General features: G+C 38.3%; 1 protein-coding gene across 1 annotated transcript in view; it reads right to left on the bottom strand.

Moving 5' to 3' along the window:
• Positions 1 to 919: 919 nt before the first annotated feature.
• TMPRSS12 (transmembrane serine protease 12) overlaps positions 920 to 20,288 on the bottom strand; it is a 30,939-nt gene continuing 11,570 nt past the window's right edge. Inside the window, exons 4-6 of the mRNA XM_046011824.1 lie at positions 18,559 to 18,830; positions 3,945 to 4,087; positions 920 to 1,171 (exon numbers count right to left, since the gene is read on the bottom strand). Coding sequence (XP_045867780.1) covers positions 920 to 1,171; positions 3,945 to 4,087; positions 18,559 to 18,830 — 667 coding nt within the window. The remainder of the gene's footprint in view (positions 1,172 to 3,944; positions 4,088 to 18,558; positions 18,831 to 20,288) is intronic.

Below are 20,288 nucleotides of genomic sequence, written 5' to 3'. Positions count from 1 at the left end.
AGCTCTCTCTCTGTCAAATAAATAAATTTAAAAAAAAAACAAAACACAAGGATGAGAAAATTATTTCTCTTTTACTACATGGGTTGCCATAGTTCAAAGGAGAAGTGAATTTATTAATAGTAGATACTAATTCAATCAACTTGGTCTTTTGTTTTAATAATTTAATTTATAGATTAGTCATCATAAAGTTTAGCCCAGGTTGGATTCCCTCTTTTACCTAGCGAGCATTTTAGCCACCTTCCCTCACAGTTCAGAGAGCCCAAGGAATACAAAATTCAAGCACAGGATTCAAGAAAATAGGTTTAGAAAGTAGGTAAAAGCTGTAAGAAAGTCACATTATAAATTTTTAAATAAGAAGTAAATTATATGGGGTAGTCTGAACCATCATTCTTTTTTGGCCTAAGGGGGGAAGTATTAATATTTTAAAAATTGTTTCAATTAGAATTTTAAAAATAGGCAAATACTTTCTCCAAGTATACCTTAGAACCAGAAACAAGATGATAATTAAAAAATATATATCAAATAAATGGCTTTAAATAAAATCTAACTTAAAAGGAAATGGTTTTACTTAATTTAACAAAAGAACAGCTTTCATTTTAATTATAAACTCTTTATTATTTGACATTTATATACATAAGGTATCTATTTAATAACTGAAAATTCTATACAAACTCTAGGGAAGTATTCCAAATGTGAAATTATGATTATAACATAAAAAATAATCAGAATACATCAAAGAAGCATGTGATTCAGTGCCAAATTTATAATTACATATTTAACATGTCACAATCCTTTTGTTCCAAAAATATTCACATGAGAACTGTAAAATGGGCAATTACTTGCCAAAAGAATAAGGGATATTCATTATATACTACATGGAGAGGGACACAATGCAAAATAAAGATTCTTCAGAATTTCATTATGGAATTGCTAGTAAGACAACAGAGCCTGAGGCTACAAGGACCTGTCCAAGTAGAATATTTATGTTTAATATGCCTTTATTGTTTGCCTGGTAGAGGTGATCTGTCAGCCACTTTTGGTAGAAGGATGGCCCACAATAGACACCAGGAAAATTTTTTCGACCGCAGCCATATCCATAACTGGTAATTCCCATCACAAAAAATCGTTTATGCTCTGGTAAGTAGCACATTAACGGTCCACCACTATCACCCTATTAAAAAAGTCCCAAAATAGTGTTAGTTGCTTCTAGTAGTCTTTATATGACAGCAAAGCTGGAATAAATTAATCACATTAGCCATACATGTATATGAGTGCACATCTTTAATATACCTTCAAGTTATAAAGATCCATAGTCTTATATTCCAACTCAGGCAGGAGGGTTTCAGTCTGGCCTGATATTTAGAGGAGCCCTAAAGCTGGTGAATTAACTTCCTGTCTGCATGGTTTTGAACCAGAATTGTACAAATCACATTGTTTGGATGTTTTTTAGTACAATTACTCAGGAGAAATATAGTTTAGGAAATAGTGTGCAAAATACTGTAACTACCAGTAGAATACTTCTATCGCTTAATGCTGAGTGGGAGAAGTGTAACTTTAAGATGGGTAAAGGAGAGGCGCCTGGGTGGCTCAGTGGGTTGAGCCTCTGCCTTAGGTTCAGGTCAGGGTCCCTGGGATCGAGCCCCGCATCGGGCTCTCTGCTCAGCGGGGAGCCTGCTTCTCCTCTCTCTGCCTACTGTGATCTCTCTCTGTCAAATAAATAAAAACAATAAAAAAAAAAGATGGGTAAAGGAGTCTTTAAGGTGCGTGTGTGGTTTGCTAACTCAAGGAGAAGAGGAAACTGGCAGCTGGTAAGAGGTGGTGTCTTTCCACGTGTTCACGTTGGCTGGTGCAGGGTAACAGGAATAAATGGCTAAGGCTCTCAGTTCTACTACAAACCACAGATTCTGTCCTGGTTTCTGCACGGCTGTCAAGGCACCAAACACTGTCTCCGAGGACTGTTAATCACGGAAAACATCAAGGACGTTGAGATAATGGTTTCAGCACCAAAGATTAAAGACTGTATTTCTAAGGTGTTTTCATTTCTCTGTAGAAGGTAAGCAAGCATTGAATAGTTGTTTTTGGATAATGAGGAAGTTTTGCTTATGAAGGCAATTCAATTAGTTGAGATTCTCTCTACTGTTTTACTCAGCAAAATTTTTTAAAATTTTTTAAAGATTTTATTTGTTTATTTGACAGAGAAAGAGATCACAAGTAGGCAGAGCAGCAGGCAGAGAGAGGAGGGGAAGCAGGCTCCCCACTGAGCAGAGAGCCCGATATAGGGCTCGATCCCAGGACCCTGAGGTCATGACCTGAGCCAAAGGCAGAGGCTTAACCCACTGAGCCACCCAGGTGCCCCTACTCAGCGAAATTTTTAAGGAAAGGGACACTGGGTAGATAAACCCTGGATTACAGAAACCAGAATGAGTAGGACAAGGTTTGAGGATGGGCACTGCTCAGGAATGAAGTGCTGATATATTCAGAAGTAGTGAAGACAAGAGAAATAAAGATTCAAAAGCTACAAGAGGCAAAACCAAAAAAAATAGATAAATTGACTTCATAAAAATGAAAAAGCTTATATGCTACAAATGTTAACATCAGGGAAATGGAAAAAAAGACCACAGAATGAAAGAAAATATTTGCTGTGTATCTGGTAAGGGACCGGTATCTAGAATATATTTAAAAATGCTTATGACTCAATAACAAAAAGATAATTTAAAAATGGGCAAAGAATCTGAATAGACATTTGTCCAAAGATCTAAAAATGGCTGGCCAATAATTGAAAAAATATCCACATCATTAGTCACCGTGGAAACAGAAATTAAAGGCACAATGAAATACCACTCTATACTCGCAAGGATGGCTGTGATCAAGAAGACAAGTGCAGGCGTGGAGCCTTCAAACTGCTGATGGGAATGTGGAATAGTGTGGCCGCTCTGGAATAGAGTTTGGCAGTTCTTCAAAATGTTAAACATGGACCCAGCCATTCCAGTCCCAGGTGGAACTTCCAAGAGAAACAAGAACCCACTTAAACATAAAAAATGTATACTCAAGTGTGTATCGTGACATTATTCATAATAGCCAAAAAATGGAAATAGCTCCAATATCTATCAGCTATGAATGGATAGAATGAAGCACATCCATACAATGGAATATTATCTGGCAATAAAATGAATAAAGTATCAATACATGCTACAATATGGATGAACCTGGGAAACACGTTAAGTGAAAGGAGCCAGCCACAAAAGACCACGCATTGAATGATTCTATTCATACGAAATTTCCAGAATAGGCACATCTATAGGGATTAGTGGTTGGCTAGGTCTAGGCGTTGGTGGGAGAAGAATGAAAAGTGATTTGTAATGGGTAGAGGCCTCTTTTTGGGCTGATAAAAGTGTTCTGAAATTAGATTATGATGATGGTTGCACTGGTCTGTAAATTTACGATAGACCCATTGACTTGTACACTTTATTTATTTTTTTAAATATTTTATTTATTTATTTGACAGAGAGATCACAAGTAGGCAGAGAGGCAGACACAGAGAGAGAGGGAAGCAAGCTCCCCACTGAGCAGATAGCCCGATGCAGGGCTTGATCCCAGGATCCTGAGATCATGACCTGAGCCAAAGGCAGGGGCTTAACCCACTGAGCCACCCAGGCATCCTGAGCTGTACACTTTAAATGGGTGAATTGCATATATGTTAATTGTACCTCAATAAAGCTAGTAGTAAAAAAAAAAAAAATCCAAGGCAAATTTTGTCTAAAGTGGACCATGAAACCAAGAAAGCAAGAAGATTTGGATTGTTGGACTGTAGTTCAAAAGGAGAAAAAAGAGTTCAGTACTTGTAGACTTGATAATTAAGACTTCATCAGAAAGTGATCAAAGGCCTTGATGAAGTTTCCTTCTAGCTTTAGAAAAGATTTCAAAGGAAAATTATTTGGTCTTACCCGACAAGTATCAAAAATCCCATCTTCATGACCTGCACAAAATGAAGTGTCAGGAATCATTTTCCCATAACTCCACTCAGAGCCACAAATCTTTCGAGAGATATAATGTACTTCCGCTTCCTGTAACACATCTGTAGCATTACCTGTTAACAACAACCAAAGTACAGTAAATGATTTCAGAGAGCAGGCATTTTGACAGTTAAAATATAAATATATGATCTATTATAATATTACATATGAATATATAGTACTTTTTTTTTTGACAGAGATCACAGGTAGGCAGAGAAGCAGGCAGAGAGAGAGGAGGAAGCAGGCTCCCCACTGAGCAGAGAGCCTGATGTGGGGCTCGATCCCAGGACCCTGGGATCATGACCTGAGCCGAAGGCAGCGGCTTAATCCACTGAGCCACCCAGGCGCCCCTAGGACTTAAACTTTTTATAAAATAGAACTATATAAAAATTGTCAAGGGAGGGGGCACCTGGGTGGCTCAGTTGGTTAAGTGTCTGCCTTTGGCTCAGGTCATGATCCCAGGATCCTGGGATTGAGCCCTGCAGTGGGCTCCCTGCTGGGCAGGAAGCCTGCTTCTCCCTCTCCCACTCTCCCTGCTTGTGTTCCCTCTCTCGCTGTCTCTCTGTGTCAAATAAATAAATAAAATCTTAAAAAAAAAAAAAAAACTGTCAAGGGCCAATGCTGAGATCTATCTTAGGTTCCAAGTTGTGAGCAATTTTTATTAAATTTTCTAAGAATGCAAAGTTTTGAAGATGGTCTACATGAAAACAAAACGGATTTTTAATTCATATACTCCCTTCAGTTCTCTGCTAATTCCTGAACATAAGTCGTTCTTTGCTACTAAAAAGATAGGAAAATACAGGGCAACACTTCGGGAACTATTAAAGGACTGATTATTGTAAGAATTATCCATAAAAAAGCTTCTATAACAGCAGCATCTGATCTTATGAGCCTCAGAGTTGCAGTGGTCACATGTGGTAGCTGAGTATTTTGTGGGCCCTGCATCCTTCCCCATTGTCTGTAGGTGGGCCGATGACCTAACCCTTCCATTCTCCTGGGACGCTAATTGGTCTAGGAGTATGTATTGTATTGTATTGTATTGTATTAAGTGCAAATCTAGCCAGCTGGAATACTTCTCTAGCACTTTTTAAAAAAGATTTTATTTATTTGACAGACACAGAAAGAGAACACAAGCAGGCAGAGTGGCAGGCAGAGGGAGAGAAGCAGGCTCCCTGCCAAGCAAGAAGCCCGATGCGGGACTCGATGCCAGGACCTTGGAATCATGACCTGAGCCGAAGGCAGCCGGTTAACCAACTGAGGCACCCAGGCATCCCTTCTCTAGCACTGTTTTAACTGGAGCTGCCAGAGGAAAACCTTTTTCACGGTAGTCACATGACTTGCTTAATTATAAGTTCAAAGCCACTGCGGCCAAATTTGAACTTTTTGACTACAGGCAGCCTGAGAAAATAGTCTATATGCAGAAAGAATAGGCAGAGGAAATTGAAATGAATATGTCCTAATGACATTCAGATTCCTAGATAGAGGTTTCTTAGAGGCCAGCCACATTTCTGCCCTTTATTTAAAAATAGTTAAAATAATACTGGCTGCGTATAAAAGCATATTTGTAACACAGAAGTTATAGAATATAATAATGAAATGAACACCTGCTAACCTACCACCCAGTTTGTGAGTCTGAACAATATTAATACATGTATGGTACTGGCGTAGGACTATTAAAAGTAACTAGAGATTTTCAAAGTGAGTAAGACAGAGCTGAGAAACAGACGTCTGGTTTTCTTTTTTTTTTTTTTACAACTTTTTTTTTTTTTCTTTAAAGATTTATTTATTTGACAGATAGAGATTACAAGTAGGCAGAGAGGCAGGCAGAGAGAGAGAGGAGGAAGCAGGCTCCCAGCCAAGCAGAGAGCCCGATGCGGGGCTCGATCCCAGGACCCTGGGATCATGACCTGAGCTGAAGGCAGAGGCTTTAACCCGCTGAGCCACCCAGGCGCCCCGACGTCTGGTTTTCTGTTCTGTTCGCCTGGTCACTTAGAATATCCTTGCACAAATATAACAGACACTAATTATTGCAGCTTTAAAATAAACTTTGATTTCTGGATAGCTGCACCTCTAACACATTTTTCTCCTGGAGGAGTAACTTGGCTATTCTTAGGTCTTTTAGAACGAGCTTTTTAATTGTCTCAAAACTCATGTTAGGGTTTATCATTCCCTGTTTTTGTTTTGTTTTCAGTTTTTCAGATGGAACTGACATCTTCATGTCAACATTGAGTTGTCCTCTTCAAACACAAAGTATACCATTCCATTTACTTAATATTTTTTAACGTCTTAACAACGTTTTAGGATCTTTTCTGTAAAAGGCCTGCTGTCTTTTGTTAGATTTGTTTTTAGCTGCCTAATCAGTTTGGTATTACTGCACATGTTAACTTCTGTTAACTTTCTTCTCCAACATTTTTTTATGAGAAATTGCAAACATAAGGCAAAGATGAAAGAACTTCTCCATACCATTTGCCCGCCTCCTATAGATTCTTCAGTATTTTTGTTTCATCTGTTAACTGTTTTTTTTTTAAAGATTTATTTATTTGTTTGTTTATTTATTTGGGGAGGGGGTCGGGGGAGAGACAGAGGGAGAACGGCAGAGAGAATCTCAAGCAGACTCCATGCCAAGCATGGAGCCTGATCTGGGGCTCAACCTAAAGACCCTGAGATCATAACCTGAGCCGAAATCAAGAGTCAGACACTTAGGGCACCTGGGTGGCTCAGTGGGTTAAAGCCTCTGCCTTCAGCTCAGGTCATGATCTCAGGGTCTTGGGATCAAGCCCCGCATCAGGCTCTCTGCTTAGTGGGGAGCCTGCTTCCTCCTCTCTCTCTGCCTGCCTCTGCCTACTTGTGATCTCTCTCTCTGTCAAATAAATAAATAAAATCTTAAAAAAAAAAAAAGGCAGACGTTTAACTAACTGAGCCACCCAGGTTCTCCTGTTAGCTTTTTAAAAAAATTCTGTAATTATTTTGGCAACTTTTTCTTTAGATTTAATTTCAAAATTATAGAGAAATAGTAGGAATAATACAAGAAAGTGTAAAGTGGCTTTTACCCAGATTCAGCAATTACTGACTCTTTGTCACAGTTGCATTATCATTAGTATTCTGTGTATAAATTTTTCTGAATCATTTGAGAGTAAATGGCAGACTTTGTACTCCTATATTCTTAAATACTGTAGTGTATATTTCTTAAGAGCAAGGACAGGGGCACCTGGGTGGCTCAGTGGGTTAAAGCCTCTGCCTTCGGCTCAGGTCATGGTCTCGAGGTCCTGGGATTGAGCCCCGCATTGGGCTCTCCGCTCAGCAGGAAGCCTGCTTCCTCCTCTCTCTCTGCCTGCCTCTCTGTCTACTTGTGATCTCTCTCTCTCTGTCAAATAAATAAATAAATAAATACCATTTCATTTCTCCCTTTCCAATCTTTTTCTTTTCAAAAGATTTTATTTATTTACTTGTCAGAGAGAGAGAGAGAGAGAGCACAGGCAGGCAGAGTGGCAGGAGGCAGAGGGAGAAGCAGGTTCCCCGGAGAGCAAGGAGCCCAATGCGGAACTCGATCCCAGGACACTGGGATCATGACCCGAGCCCTAGGCAGTCGCCTAACCAACTGAGCCACCCAGGCATCCCACCCTTTCCAATCTTCATTCTTTTATTTCCTTTTCTTACCTTATTGGAATAGGTAAGACCTTTATATAATGTTGAATATGCGATTAGAGCAGAATCCTTAGAGCACTTTTGAATTTCACCATTAAGTATGATGCTAACTATACATTTTTGGTAAATCTTTTTTTTTTTAAGATTTTATTTATTTATTTATTTGACAGAGACACAGTGAGAGAGGGAAACAAGCAGGGGGAGAAGGGACCAGGCTTCCTGCTGAGCAGGGAGACTGACATGGGGCTCAATCCCAGGACCCTGGGATCATGACCTGAGCTGAAGACAGACACTCAATGACTGAGCCATTGTGTGTACATATCATATTTTGTTTACCCATTCATTAATCACTGGGCCCTTGGGTTGTTTCCATCTCTTTGCTACTGTGAGTAATGCTGCTATGAAAATTGGAGGACAAACATTTGTTCAAATTCCTGTTTTAAATCATAAGATGAGCCCCACCTCGGGCTCTGTGCTGGGCATGGAGCCTACTTAGGGATTCTCTCTCTTTCTCTGTCTCTCCTCTTTCTCCCTCTCTCAGAAAAGAAAAAAAAAAAGACTGATGATTTCTGTCACTATGAGTTTGCCTTTTCTAGGAATTTTGTTTTAATAAATCAGTTGGCCATAAATATAAGGTGGGTGGTCCCCCTCCTCCTCCTCCTCTCTATTTTGGATTCTATTGTGTCCTGTTGATCTCTAGGCTCTCATTAAAGTAAACAAACCAGTTCCGTACTGCCTTGATGGCTGTAGTTTTATAGTATATTTTGAAGTGAGAGTAACTCCCTCAGCTTTGTTGTTTTTCAGAACAATTTTGGCTACTCTAGGTCCTTTGCCTTTTCATATAAGCTTGTCAATTTGTATGACAAGTTTTGCTGGGATTTTGATAGGGATTGCATTGAATATATAGGTCAGTCTGGAGAGAACTGTCATATTAACAGTATTGAATCTTCCAATACATAAATGCAGTATGGCATTGATTTCTTAGGTGGTCTTTAATTGCTCTGTGTCATGTTTTGCAGTTTTCAGTGTTAGACCTTGCCCATATTTTGTTGACTACAGTAAGTGTAGGTGCGGATGTCTCTCATTTTTTAAAAAAGATTTTATTTATTCATTTGAGAGAGAGAGCACAAGTGGGGAGAGGGGCAGAGGCAGAGGGAGAAACAGACTCCCTGCTGAGCTGGGAGCCTGACACAGGGCTCAATCCCAGGACCCCATGGGTCATGACCTTGAGCCCGAGGCAGATGCTCAGCCGACTGAGCTACCTTTTTTTAAAAACCTTAATTGGGTATTTAGTAAGCTTCTATAAACTGTTTTTCATAAAATTTAGGAGTTTAGGGCCATATTTTCTTTGAATATTTTCTCTTCTCCACTTTCTTTCCCCTTTCCAGAAATGCCATTACACATATGTTGGTGTACTTGAGGTGCCCCAGGTCTCTGAGTGTGCATTCATTTTTCTTCAGTATTTTTTTCTATGTTCTTCAGATTAGGTCACTTCTATTGCTGTGTTTTAGTTCACTGATTCTTTCTTGTGCCATTTCAAATATCTAGAATTTCTATTCAGTTCTTTTTTAAAATTGACTCTTTCTCCATAGATAGTCCCTATTTGGTAAATCATTTTCATCACATTTCCCTCTTTAATTATTTGAACAATAGTTTCTTTACCTTATTGCGCATATTTAAAGAGCTTCTTTGAAGTCTTTAGCTGTGAAATTCAACATCTGAGTCTATTCAGAGTCCATTTCTATTGGCCGTCCTCCCCCCCGCTCCAGTATAGGTGACACTTTTGGATTTTTTTTTTTTTAATGCATGTCTTATATTTTTGTTGGAAATCGGGGTGGTTTAGATAATACAACAACTCTGAATTTTTATTCTCTCCTCAACAATGCTGTTGTCATTCTTAAAATGATTTACCTGGGCTTAAACTGTACATTCTGTCTTCCCTGCAGTGTGTGACTGTTGATGTCTCTGCTTAGTGTTTTTAATTCTGATTTTTACCTTTGGCTTAGCTTCATAGGGCTTGGCTCTATATCTGCAGAGTTTAGTGGTCAGTGCATGATTTGGGCTGTTAGTGAATGAATCTATGTGTGGGTTGGGGAATGTATTAAAAAAGTTCAGTCAGCTTTTTGTTTAATTTTTAGAAGTGGAGAGTGGCAGAGGAGAGGGAGAGAGACAATCTCAAGCAGGCTCCATGCCCAGTACAGAGCCTGACTCGGGGCTCTATCTCACAACTCTGAGATCATGACCAGAGCTGAAATCCAAAGTCAGATGCTTAACCAACTCAGCCATCCAGGGCCCCTTCAGTCAGTTTTCAAATCTACTTTGACTTTCACTTTATTGTGAGTTCTCTCAGATTTTCCCCACACATGTATGGTTTCCCAGTAAGCCAAAAATGTTTGGAGAGCTTATTGAGCCATTCCATAGCTCTCTCATTTGGGGAATTTTTCTGTCAAATTTCTAACTGTCTTACTACTGGCTCTATGTAAGACTGTATTCCCAGGCCAGTAGAGCTATGGATTTTCCCTATTTGTCTCTTGCTGCTAAGTCCACTATTTTTTTTTTAAGATTTTATTTATTTGATAGAGAGAGAGAACAATCAGGAACAACAACAGAGAGAGAGGGAGAAGCAGGGTCCCCACTGAGCAGGGAGTCCAATGTGGGATTCAATCCCAGGACCGTGGGATCATGACTTGAGCCAAAGGCAGACACTTAACCAACAGAGCCACCCAGGTGCCCATGAGTTCACTACTTTTATTAACAATGCTGCTAACCTGGATTTTCAACTACTTTTCCAAATAGAGTTCATGTTCTGTGGCAACAAGGTTCTTCATAGCCTTGGTAAAACTACTGTACCAACTAATCTGAGAGGGGAGTTGAGAGAACCCACAAGCAAGAAAGCTACAAATTCCTCTTTTTACCCAAATTTATAGATGTTATAAATATTCCTCTATTTGTTGTGTACTTTGGTTGGTTTCCAGGATCCTAAAGTAGTCACTTTTGATGATTTTGTCTAGTTTATATTTATGTGGGGGAAGAGGATTTGCCAACCTCCCCATGCCATCACAGCCAAAATTCCCTTTCCTTTCATTTGTGAATTTATCATAATCAGAGTTCAAAGTTTGTACATTAGCTATCTTTGAACTTGGAGTTTTGCTTTATGGCCTAATAAATGGTCAATTTTTTAAAAAGATTGATTTATTAGTTTGAGAGAGAGTGTGTGCCTGTGCAAGTGCGGGGAGGGGCAGAAGGAGAGAGTCTTCAAGTGACTCAGCTGGACTCAGGGCTTGATCTCATAACCCATGGGATGATGACCTGAGCTGAAAACCGAGGGTTGGATGCTTAACCAACTGAGCCACCCAGGTGCCCCAAGTGGTCATTTTTTATAAAGATTCCACCTATACTTGAAAAGATAAAAGCCTCTGAATTTTTGAGTATACTGATTTGTCTATTAAATCAAGCTGGCTAGGGTGCCTGGGCGGCTCAGTGGGTAAAGCCTCTGCCTTCGGCTCAGGTCATGATCCCAGGGTACTGGGATCGAGCCCCGCATCGGGCTCTCTGCTTAGCGGGGAGCCTGCTTCCTCCTTTCTATCTGTCTGCTGCTCTGCCTACTTGTGGTCTCTCTCTCTGTCAAATAAATAAATAAAATCTTAAAAAAAAAATCAAGCTGGCTAATTATGTTGTTCAAATATTCCAAATCTTTACTAAGTTTTTTATCTGTTTGATAAAAAACAGATTTTTTAAATTGTTAAATAAAAAGAGTTCTACTATCAGAGGAGTTATAACATTTGCTGTACGATTCTATTTTTCCTTAATATTATCTGGGTCCTGTTTATTAGGCTCAGGAGTCTAGAATTGTTCTATCTTCTTGGTGAGTTGAACCTTTTCTAAATAAAAATTATCTTTTTTATCCTTTTGTCTTAAAGTCTATTTTGTCTGTAATTTGCATAGTGATACTAGCTTTCTTTTCATTTTAACTTACTTGATATATTTCTTTACTGTTGTTTTACTTCAGTCCTTCCATATCCTTACATTTTAGGTATCCCCTTAGATAAGGTGGATTTCCTACTCCCTAATCTGATTTTCTGTCTTTTAACTAGTGGTTTGGTCTGTTAACATTTATTGTGATTATGGATATATTTGGGCTTGTTTCTACTGTCTTATTTTATACTTTCTATTTTTCTCAGTTTTCCTAGGCTTATTTCTCCCTTCTTGATTTTTTATTAAGATGTTGTCTTTATTTTCTTATTCCATTCCGAGTTAAATCCCCTATTTGCTTAAATCTAATGTTAATCAGCATCTTTTTTTTTTAAAGATTTTATTTATTTATTTGACAGAGATCACAAGTAGGCAGAGAGGCAGGCAGAGAGAGAGAGGAAGAGAAGCAGGCTCCCTGCTGAGCAGAGAGCCTGATGCGGGGCTCCATCCCAGAATCCTGGGATCATGACCTGAGCTGAAGGCAGAGGCTTTAACCCACTGAGCCACCCAGACACCCCTGTTAATGAATATGTTAACACTTCTGAATAATACACAGACATGAGACTACTTTAACTCTGATCACAACTTTTGAAACACAGCTTCCCCCCCTAATATTTAAGTATCGTTTTTTAAAATCCCACAAATTATGCATTATTTTTATTGTATTCCAAGGTTTCCCAGTCTCAGCACTATTGACATTGTAGGCCAGATAATTCTTTGTCGTGGAGGGTGAGAGAACTACCCCTTGCATTGAAGGATGATGAGCAGTAATCCTGGCTTCTACCCACTAATATGCCAGTGGCGTACTTACACCCTGCCTAGTGGTAACAAACAAATTTTTCTCCAGACAGTACCAAATGTCCCCTGGGGACAAAATTATCCTTAGTTGAGAACCACTGTTGTAGACAATATTTACCTATATAGTTACCTATTTTTTGCTCGCTTCTGCATTACATACCTCTTTTTGGCATCATTTTTTTCTTTCTGATACATTTCTTATTTCCTTTGGTGAAAGATTATTGGTGGTAAAGTCAGTTTTAGTTCCCTTTTATTCTCCAATGATAGCTTAGTTGGATACACAGTTGTGGGTTCATTTATTTTCTCTCAGTACTTTGACCATGATATTTCTTTGTATTTTGACTGTCATTATTGCTATTGAGAAGTTTTCTGAGAGCCAACCAGTAGTTATTTTGTAAGGATTTTTCTTTTTTTTTTTTCTTTTCTGGCTATAGTCAGACTTCTTTGGGTTTTTTCCCCCCTACAACTTCATTACAGTGTTTGAAAAGGAATTACATTTTGTTCTGGATATCCATTTGTATTGGAATATCCATTTTACTCATGGATATCTGGATTTATGTTTTCCATCAGTTACAGAAAAATTTCAGCCCAAATCCATTGAATATTGCCTCTCCTCTGTTTTCTTAATTTGTTCATTCTTGCACTCTCATTAGATGTATATTTGACTTTTCTTATCCCATTTTTCTTATATCTTACTTTCTGTCATAATCTCTTTTCTTTTTTCTCTGTGCCACAGTCTAGGCAGTTTCTTCAGATATATCTGCTGGCTCACATATTTTCTCTAGAGCTGAGTCTAATATGGTGCTTAACTCATCCAGTGAGTTACAAACTTTAACAGTTACATTTTTTTTTCATTTTTAAAGATCCTATTTGGTTCTCTTTCACTCTCTCTCTCTCTCTTTTTTTTTTTTTAAGAGATGGGGGAGGGCCAGAAGGAGAGGGAGAGGGAGAATCCCAAGTAGGCTCCATACCCAACATGGGCCCCAGCACGGGGCTTGATCTCACAACCCTGAGATCATGACCTGAGCTGAAATCAGACTTACCCACTGAGCCACCCAGGCACCTCTGGCTGTCTTTTAAATCTGCCTGGTCATTCTAGATAGCCTATTGCTTATTTCTAATTCTGTTTTTTAATTTCTTCAAATAATTTACATATACTTATTTTGTATTCTACACCTAAAATATTAATATCTGAAATCCTTGGGGAATCTGTTGTTTTATTTCTGTTGACTTTCACTATTATGGCTTTTCTCCTAATGTGTTTGGTGATCTTTGATTGTAAGCTGATATTTGGTTGATTTTAATCTGTGGGAATCCTAAGTATTTTCAGACATGGTACTAATTTAGTCCATTGAGTTTATTTCAATTATTATATTTTTTATTATTCTTTTTTAGAGAGAGCACACACATGAGCTGAGGGGGAGGGGCAGAGGGAGAGAGAGAATCTTAAGCAGGCTCCACACCCAGTGCAGACCCTGACGTGGGGCGCAATCTCATAACCTTGAGATCATGACCTGAACTGAAATCAAGAGTCAGACACTTGGGGCGCCTGGGTGGCTCAGTGGGTTAAAGCCTCTGCCTTCAGCTCAGGTCATGATCCCAGGGTCCTGGGATTGAGCCCCACATCGGGCTCTCTGCTCCACAGGGAGCCTGCTTCCTCCTCTCTCTCTGCCTGCCTCTCTGCCTACTTGTGGTTTCTCTCTGTCAAATAAATAAAATATTTAAAAAAAAAAAAAGAGTCAGACACTTAACTGACTGAGCCAACCAGGTGCTCCTCAATTATTATATTTTTAAATTATTATCATTGTTTGGTTCTTTTTCATAGCTCCTTTTTATTCGTATTTTTAAGCATATCTTTTATTTCTTGTACTATATTAAACACCTTTTTATTATTTGATCCCAATATCTGACATTTTTGCAGGTCTTCTTTTGATGTCTATTGTTCCTGCTGACTCTTACTCATAATACCTTATTTGCTTTGGTGTTTAGTGATTTTTAAAATTATAATCCATTTTCATTTAAACTTTATCAGGTGAAATTCTTTTGAGGTCTTAGATGAAATTCAGTTTCTGTACAACTGATGTGCATTTGATTCTCTCAGCCATCTAGAGACCTTAACAGTCTATGACCTATTTAACCTAAATCCTAAGCCTGAGTCTTTCTATTCAGAGTGATTTGGGGCAGCAACTCCATATGAGTGGTATTTGCAATTACATGTTTTTGGGAAAATTCCTACCTTTTCTCCCTTTAATGAAGCAGTTTTCCTAGAAATCCTGGGGGTGGGGATGGAGGTTGAGGATGCTTTGGTTTTATCTTGTTCTTTAAAAAAATAAACTTTATTTCATAATAATTAGAGTCATAGGAAGTTGCAAAAGTAGTACAGTGAGGTCCAGGGTGCTCTTTATCCTGCTTCTTGAAATGGTTGCTTCTGTGTAACTGATGTATAAATATCAAAATCAAGAAACTGACATTGGTACGATGTGTGTCGTTCCATGCCACTTAATCGTATGTGTACATTCTTACCATTACCTCCACAATTAAGATATGAACTATTTCATCATCACAAAGATCTCCTTTAGGCTACCTAGCAACCAGTAATTAGTTCTCCATCTCTATAATTTTGTCATTTTGAGAATGGTATATAAATGGAATCATATAGAATGTGTCTTTTAAAAATGGCTTTTGTTTTCGCCTAGCATAATGCCATCTAAGTTGATGCACATATCAAGAGCTAATTCCTGTTAATTGTTTAGTATCATTCCAGGTTAAGGATATACAACAGTTTGTTTAATCATTCCCCTAATTAAGTACGTTTACTTTTTCCCAGTTTTGGGATACTATCAATAAAGCTTTTGTGAATATTTGTGAACAGGTTTTTGTGTGGAAATATGTTTTCACTTCTCTGGGATAAATGCCCAGGAGTGTGATTGCCGGGTCATATCATAAGTATATGTACATGTGTGTGTTTTTTGTTTTTTGTTTTTTTATTAAGACTTTATTTATTTATTTGACAGACAGAGATCACAAGTAGGCAGAGAGGCAGGCAGAGAGAGAGGAAGGGAAGCAGGCTTCCCGCCGAGCAGAGAGCCTGATGCGGGGCTCGATCCCAGGAGTTTGGGATCATGACCGGAGCCGAAGGCAGAAGCTTTATAACCCACTGAGCCACCCAGGCGCCCCCATGTGTGTGTTTTTAAGAATTATATCTCTGGGTGTGCCTGTGGGGTACAGTTGGTTAAGCGACCTACTCTTGGTTTCAGCTCCGGTCATGATCTCAGAGTCCTGGGACTGAGCCCTGTGTCAGGCTCGGTGCTCAGCGCGAAGCCTGCTTGGGATTCTCTCTCTCTCTCTCTCCCTCTCGGAAGGAAGGAAGGAAGGAGGGAATGATATCTCTGGTGTTTGGTGCATACACATTTAAGATTTCTATGTCTCTTTTGTGGATTTACCTTTATATCATTGTTATGTTCCTCACTGTCCCTAGTAGTTTTAGTGGCTCTTAAATCTACTTTATCTGATGTTAATGTAGCCATTCTTGCTTTTTCTTTTTTCTATTCCAGTTTTCTTTTGATTAATGTTGCCATGATATATCTTTTCCCATCCTTTTATTTTCAACGTGCCTGTATCGTATTTAAAGCGAACTATGTATAGATGAACTATGCACTGGGTCATGAGTCTGACTCATTCTTGGAATGTAGCCCTCTGGCTCCAGCTTGATGAGAATCTCCCCCCACACACTTGAGCGGCTTTGTTCTTCAACGCTCTCGGGCCCCATGAGACCACAGAAATTCATATTTAGTGTTACCACTGGCAAATACCCTCAAGATAAAAGCCAACTTCACTGCTTCGGTTACCTAAGTTCCCATCTTCACATTCAGTCCTTGACCTGTGTATTTTCTCTGTTAATAGTTTTCATAGGGGGACGCCTGGGTGGCTCAGTAGGTTAAGTGTCTGCCTTCAGCTAGGGTCATGATCCCGGGGGCCTGGGATCCAGTTCTGCATCGGGCTCCTTGCTCAGCAGGAAGCCTGCTTCTCCCTCTGCCTGCTGCTCCCCCTGCTTGTGTGCGTTCTCTCTCTGACAAATAAAATCTTTAAAAAATTAAAATAGTTTTCTCTGGGAAGGTTGGTGTGTGCGTGTAATTGACCATGTTGCTGGAGAGCCAACTTAGTCCTTAAAACAGCTCTCTGACAGGTGTTGCTCTCATCTTACAGATCATGACAATGTATAACAATGTGAAAGATGGTATAATATAATGGAAGCAAGGTTTTGAGGCAGACCAACCTGGGATTGAATTTTTACTCCTCACTTAGCTGTATAACTTTGGGCAGCTTGCTTAACTTCTTTATTTTATTTTATTTATTCATTTATTTATTAAGATTTTTTTACTTGTCAGAGAGAGTGTGTGTGTGTGAGCACAAGCAGGGGGAGCAGTGGGGAGAGGGAGAAGCAGGCTCCCTGCTGAGCAAAGATTCCCAATATGAGACTTGATACCAGGACCCTGATGTCATGACCTGAGCCAAAGGCAGATGCTTAACCAACTGAGCTACTTAGGCATCCCTCATTTAACCTCTTTAAATCTGTTTGTTTATCCATGTCATAGTACTTCTCATAGTGTTATTGAGGGCATTAAATGAGAAATGCGTTAAGGGGCTTAGCAGTTTATTAAGTACCTAGCCCTGAATAAATGGAAGCTACTTGTATCACTGTTGTTCTAACTGTTGTTAAAGAGTCAATAACTTGTCCATGGTCATTCAGCTAGTACATGGCAGGGCTGAGATTCAGGCTTAGGTCTGTGATTCTAAAGCCCATAGTCTTTTCCCTACACATGTTGCTTTCTTAACTTGTTTAAACAGCATTCACAGAGGAAAACATAAAAATAGTTCTTCAAAGATCTTTCATACATTTATCTGTATCATATCTAAATAATCTATGCTTCTTTAACATTTTAAAGTTGAGGGTGGTTTTTTTTTTTTAAGTTTCTGTATGTATGTAATCTCTATACCTAACATGGGTCTCGAATTCACAACTCCAAGATCAAGAGTTGCATGCTCTTTGGACTGAGCCAGCCGGGTGTCTCTAATCTATGCATATATTTTTTAAAGATTTATTGATCCATTATAGAGAGAAAAAAAGGAGTGTCAGAGGGAGGAGGGGAGAGAGAGAATCCCAAGAAGACTTCCTGCTCAGTGGAGGGAGACTGAGGTGGTGCTCCATCTTAGGGACCTGAGATCGTGACCCAAACCAAAATCAAGAGTCAGACGCCCAATCAACTGAGCCACCCAGGCACCCCTCTATACATATTTAAGTGGCTAATTTCCATAGGGAATATAAAAAAGAGTCTCAGCACTTGAACTCATATATCGCTAACTAGACTTTGATTCCGTCAAGAACAGCTGGTATTTAATACAGTACTTAGCTATTCAGGCTGTAGAATAAAAAAGACCTGTATTTGTGCCCTAGCTTCTCAACCGCTCAGATCCACAAGTCCTGGTCTGTTAAATGGGAATAATGACATTAACTTCCTAATAGGAATATTTTGAAGATAAGATAAAATAATATATTTAGAAAAAAGCCTAACGCATGGTAAATGCTCCCAAATGGTAACTATTTTTAGAACCAAAGGCAGAGACTATTTTCTACATTTATTTGTTCATAGTTCATAGTAGTTCAACCAATCAATAATTAGTGCTCATTTGTGCACTAAAGAAAATATAGAGCACTCAACCTGTTTGATATTAAACAGGGTATTAAATTAAAAGGACACTAAATTTCATTCCTGACAGCCAGAAGCTTATTATTTATGATAAGCAATCTTCTTACAGAGCTGGTTCTATCATCTGTGAGTCTCAGAGCCACTTAGAATCACTTAGAATCATCATTCTTTCTGAGAATGGTTAAAAGTTCAAATATGTTAGCAAGCATAACTGCAGAAAGTCTCTATTACTGTTTTGGAAGATAACTTTCTCTTTCCTACAAGGAAGAAAAAAAAATACAAGAAAAGAAGACATTTCCTTTTCAATGGTTTATAAAGACCTATTGCTCAAACTCATGATATAAGGAGATGAATATACAAAAGGGTTCACCCTCTCCAATAACCAGGAAAAAATGTATAAATAAAATTCAGACTGTAATTACCTTCTTCTTCTGTTCTTCCCCAGCCGCTTATAAAACACTTTGTGTTTTGGTCCAGTTTTTGGAAAACATCAAAAGGCAGACAAATAGGCTGAATATACTCAGTATACCTCACTGCTTTTTTTAAGTGAAATAGTGCAATATCATTTACGTAATTTTCCAAATTGAAGTCTGGATGGACAATGATTGCTTTAACTTTTATCTTTTTGGAGTGTGGGTGATGATGCCCTTTTATACTATTAGTTCCAATCACAGCTCTCCACATTAAAGGATCTCTGAAAGAGAATAAATGTTATTATAAACATGTTATTTAACTAGGTAAATACTCTCAACCTCCTAGTTTTTCATTTTTCTCATGTTAGATTAGAATAGAATCCTACTTTCATGTACATGAGGTCACATCAAATAAAAACCAATATATCATGATGTAGGAAAGGAGAAAAAGATCAGTAGAACAGAGGGTCCCCAGGTTCGAGTATATGACATTTTAATATATGATTAAGGTAGCACCTCTTACTTGTGGACAAAAGAATGAATGACTTGATAAATGGTATTGGGATACCTAGCTAACTAGTTTGAAAAGTGAAATAAAATTAAATCTCTGAAAAACATTAAACAGTAAAAATAAACTTGATATTGATAAAATGTTTAAATATAAGAAATTTTTTTTAATGTAAAAGTCTTTAAGTCTTCTTTTAGAAATACATAAGGTGGTATGTCTGAGAGTTGCTTCAAAATAATTGAAGGAAGGGGTTGGTGAGGATAAAGATGAAGTAAGTTCAGGGATGTGTTGATAACTTGAAGCTGGGTGATAGGCTTATGGGAGTTCATGAAACTATTCCCTTTACTTTTGTAAATTTTGAAGTTTTAGAATGAAACATTTGAATAGTAGCATGAGAACTATAAAAATTAAACCAGAAAGAAAATGTAGATGAATATATAACAATGATAGCATGATATAAAACAGGAAGCAACTAATGGATCTTGACAATCTTAAGAAAACAAAACAAAACAAAGAATAAGTAAAAAACCAAACTGAAAAATCTTTTGCAAGTCAAAACCAACAATTAAAACCTTAAGCATTTAATAGTTGTTACATTTGGAAGAGGATTGGGAAGGAGTTTTTACTTTATACATTATTTACAGATGCTGAAATTCCTTTTCATCCTTCAAATTGGTAAAGTTTATGAGTGTGTGTGTGTGTGTGTGTGCGTGTGTGTGTGTGAGATAACGCTCAGGACAAACAACAGTCATAAAAACAAAGGAACACTTAATCATGTGGAATGTATAAACAGATAGGTATCTTGGCAGCATGTACCAATAGTCTATAAAAGTTGCATTGTATTTTGTTTTAAGATTTTATTTATCTGAGAGAGCAGGGGGAGGGGCAGAGGAAGAGGGAGAGAGAGAATCACTAGCAGACTCCTTGCTGAGCACAGAGTCCAACTCAGAATTCGATCCCAGGACCCTGAGATCATGACCTGAGCCAAAACCAAGAGTTGGAAGCTCAACTGACTGAGCCACTTGGGCACTCCAGATTGCACTGTAGATATTTAGCTACCTTAAAAATGGTTTAGGCGATCTCTAGAAAGTTTACCAAAAAAATTTAAAGCCCTAGTTCTATTTTGTATAAAAGGAAATCACTGCTTTAAGCTACTTTGAAATAATGATTGTTCTTTTCTTTTCCAAACTTATTCAACTTATATTCCTTGTTCACTTCAATTTATATCAGA

The sequence above is a fragment of the Meles meles genome, chromosome 7 (genome assembly GCF_922984935.1).
Source record: "Meles meles chromosome 7, mMelMel3.1 paternal haplotype, whole genome shotgun sequence".
In the NCBI taxonomy this organism is placed as follows: Eukaryota; Metazoa; Chordata; class Mammalia; order Carnivora; family Mustelidae; genus Meles; species Meles meles.
The sequence above is the reverse complement of the archived record's forward strand: the minus strand, read 5'-3'. Positions and strand labels throughout refer to the sequence as shown.